This window comes from Chenopodium quinoa, unplaced genomic scaffold (genome assembly GCF_001683475.1).
Source record: "Chenopodium quinoa cultivar QQ74 unplaced genomic scaffold, ASM168347v1, whole genome shotgun sequence".
Classification (NCBI taxonomy): domain Eukaryota; kingdom Viridiplantae; phylum Streptophyta; class Magnoliopsida; order Caryophyllales; family Amaranthaceae; genus Chenopodium; species Chenopodium quinoa.
The window spans coordinates 1644949-1648258 of record NW_018744187.1 but is presented as its reverse complement, the minus strand read 5'-3'; the positions used below and the strand labels follow the sequence as shown (position 1 = coordinate 1648258).

The 3310-nt window shown below is 42.4% G+C and overlaps 1 protein-coding gene across 1 annotated transcript; it reads left to right on the top strand.

Moving 5' to 3' along the window:
• Positions 1 to 1995: 1995 nt before the first annotated feature.
• On the top strand, positions 1996 to 3090 carry LOC110694012. The gene is made up of 2 exons (XM_021871171.1): positions 1996 to 2790; positions 2893 to 3090. The coding sequence occupies exons 1-2, from the start codon at positions 1996 to 1998 to the stop codon at positions 3088 to 3090; spliced, it is 993 nt and encodes a 330-aa protein (XP_021726863.1).
• Positions 3091 to 3310: the final 220 nt, after the last annotated feature.

The window sequence follows — 3310 nt, the reverse complement described above, 5'->3', positions numbered from 1 at the left end:
CCCAAGCAAAATATACGAACCAACTCGACGAATTAATTCGGAAGAAATTAATTCGTCGCCCGAGTGTTAAATATTTAGACGTCGGTAATTCGAGCTTAGAGCGTCGAAACCGATCGTCGGAAGTCGAGTCTGAATGATAAGAGACGAGATAATTACTAATAAATCAACAAAATTACCAAAATACCCCTAGCATCGAGAAAACCGAGTGCTAGGGGCAAATGGCCTAGCAAGGTGGCTAGCAAGCGCACCAAGCTGAGCCTAGGCTGGCTGGTGCGTGCTAGCGCGCCTTGGCTAGCTAGGCTGGCCAGCAGCCCGCACATGTGTGCGTGGTATGCTAGCAGGCCTTGGCCAGCAGCCAACACAAATGTGCGTGGCGTGCTAGCAGCCTCGGCTAGCAGCCCGCACAATGTGCGAGGCATGCTAGCAGGCCATGGCCAGCAGCCCGCATGTTGGTGCGTGGCTTGCTAGCAGCAGGCCTCGACCAAGCAGCCAACACACATGTGCGTGGCCTGTTGAGCATTAGGTATGGCAGCAGCGAGCAGCCCACACTTAGGGTGCCTTGGTGCCTAAGTGGGGGTTGCCATGTGGCGCAAGGTGAGGGAGAGAGTGGGGAGCAAGTTTGGTCCCCATCTCCAAGTGGTCCTCACCTACTCCCTCATGTATGCTTGACACTTGTTGATTTATTACTAGTTTGCTTAATAATTTTATTTTAGCTTTAAAATAAAATGTGAAAATCTCATTGTCCCACATTGATGGGAGAGATTTTCATACTCTCATCATTCCCTATAAATACCCAACTTGGGGCATTGGAAATGATGCTTGAGTGGGAGTTAAAAAGAGCATTCCATAATTTTGGGAAAACTCTTAAACTCATATAACACTCGGGTTTTGGTCGGACCTTGCTAACCCCAAGGTAGCGGACCTTAAAGTTGTGTTCGCCTTTTGTGGGTGGATACCGTCAGAGGCGCGACGCTTGACATGCTCGTAGCTTTCAAGTAAGAGCCCCGGTTTTTGGGCGAAGCTCGCTTCGAGGGTAAGATTCGTTATCTTTTCCTTGTGATTATTTATTTATGCTTTATGATTTTAATTATTGCGAGTGGTTCCTCGGGTCGGGGTTTGTTTCTGCGGTGAGTCGGACTCACTAAACCCCAACAGCGGTATCGAAGCCCCGCTCGTTTATTTTTATGATCATGTTTTTCAAGGTTTATTTTGGCTTATTTTTCCGGTTTAAGTTACTAATTAGATTAGTAGCTCGGTTTTATTTATTTTAATCCCGTTTTTAATTTCGAGTTTGGCCTAGAACCCAGATTTTCGCATAAGACTAGTGAATTTTGGGTGGAAAACGTGTTTTGGAAAGGTTTTTATCCCTAAGGGATCTGTGATTTAAGCCAAATTCTGACCAGAAATGCCTTTTTCGAGGGGTTTTTCGTTTTTGACGAAAAATTTTAAGTCTTTTCTAACCTTGAAATTAATGGCATAAATTGTTGACGAAAAATTTTAAGTCTTTTCTAACAGGATGTCGGTGGTCCGCCTCCGAAGATTAAGTTAGTACGGTATTCGAAGTAAAACATGAGGAAATAAAGTTATCTGCTCGAATTCCATGATTAGGTGTTGTGCTGTCTGTTTCTTGAGAACGATAGCTCTGTATTAAATGTTGATGTGACGTCCCATACAAATGAGGGAACTGTCACTATTTATAGGGTCAATTGGGGAAGTGTGCCTTCCCTAAAATTTGATGACCTAGGGACAAAGGCAGGCCGTTTTGCGGCGCCTCAAAGTTTTGGCCTTTGAAGACCACCATTTTAGAAGTGATATCTGAGTGACACGTGTCACACATCTTGAGAGGCCATTTGGGCGTCTCTTAGGGCGATATGTGTCACAATCTGGAAGGTCCAAGGTGGCGCCCCTTCTAGTGACACAAGTCATGCTCTGTTTGGGACACTTGGTCGAGTATAAATGCGGTTACTGTTGATTTCTGGGCAAAATTAGAGCTCGATGGTTCCTTCTGCTGCTATTTCTGAGGCTTCCGTAGTTCCTAATGACTCAAATCAAGTTCTTGAAGCTTTTGCTGAAGAATGGAAGGATTTATTCAAGGGAAAACTCAATGTAAAAGTGACCTCTCTGTCTTTCATTGCTCATAGAATCAGGGATGGTAAATCGATTGCTAAGCTTAGCTCTGCTGATATTTGTGAGGGCAACAAGAAATGGGGTAATGCTCTTATCTTCTATGTTGTTGGTTATTCTCCTACTATTTCTGCAGTTCATAAGTTTATTGCTGATAATTGGAGTAATATAGCTAAACTATACATTTTTTGGCATGATGAGGGATATTTTATAATTAATCTGAAATCTGATGATGATAAAAATGCTATTTTATGTTCTGATCCTCACATGTTCTTTGGTAAACCAGCCATTGTTAAAGCTTGGTCTGACAAGTTTGACTTTCATGCTGAAATATTGAGAACTATTCCATTATGGATTAAACTTCCTAATATACCATTGAACTGCTGGGGAGCTGAAACTCTAAGTAGAATTGACATTCTACTTGGTGTTCCAGTCTGTGCTGATGAGTGTACATCTAGGCAGCTTAGGGTTTCTTTTGCTAGACTTCTTGTTGAACTTGATGTTACTAAGCCCCTGGCTAATTCTGTTTGGGTTGAGAGCCCTGCTGGTGAATTGATTGAGATTAAGGTTCTTTTTGAATGGAAACCACCATTTTGCAAGAAGTGCAATAAGGTGGGGCATGAATGTGTTGCACCTCAAAAGCCTATAAAAAAAAGAAGCACACAGGTGATCAAAAAGCTGCTCAAACTCAGGTTAAGAAAGTGTGGGTGCCTAAGCAAGCCAAACCTGTTGAGAATAAAGCTCCTGAACCTGTAAAGGTTACCCCAGAACCTCAAGTTCAGAAACCAGAAGAATGTTAAGTTCCTGGCAAATAATCAAAGAAGAAAGCTAACAGGCAAATTACTTTCCCTGTTTCAAGCTCAAACATATCTTCCTTTGGTTGATGACAGTGATGATGTGGTTGATATTGTTAATGAAAATGACGATCCTAGCAGGGGTGATGATAATCCCTCTTTGGGGAAATGATAGTCTTCTCCTGGAACATAAGGGGTCTTAATGACCCTGGGAAGATAGTTTATGTCAAGAAGCTACTCTTTGATCAGAAGATTGATGTTATGTGTCTTTTATAAACTAAAGTTAAGCAAAAAAAAATAGTGTGAGTGTTCAGAGGAAGTTAGGCATCTCTTGGTCCTGGCACTGTAACTATTCTCTCTCACCTAAAGATAGAATTTGGGTGGGATGGAAG

Excerpts from the sequence above, each read along its gene's own strand:
- LOC110694012 (XM_021871171.1), top strand. The coding sequence starts at position 1,996 with ATGGTTCCTTCTGCTGCTATTTCTGAGGCTTCCGTAGTTCCTAATGAC. Across the intron at positions 2,791-2,892 it reads TAAAAAAAAGAAGCACACAG|AACCTCAAGTTCAGAAACCA; the intron begins GTGATCAAAAAG and ends AGGTTACCCCAG.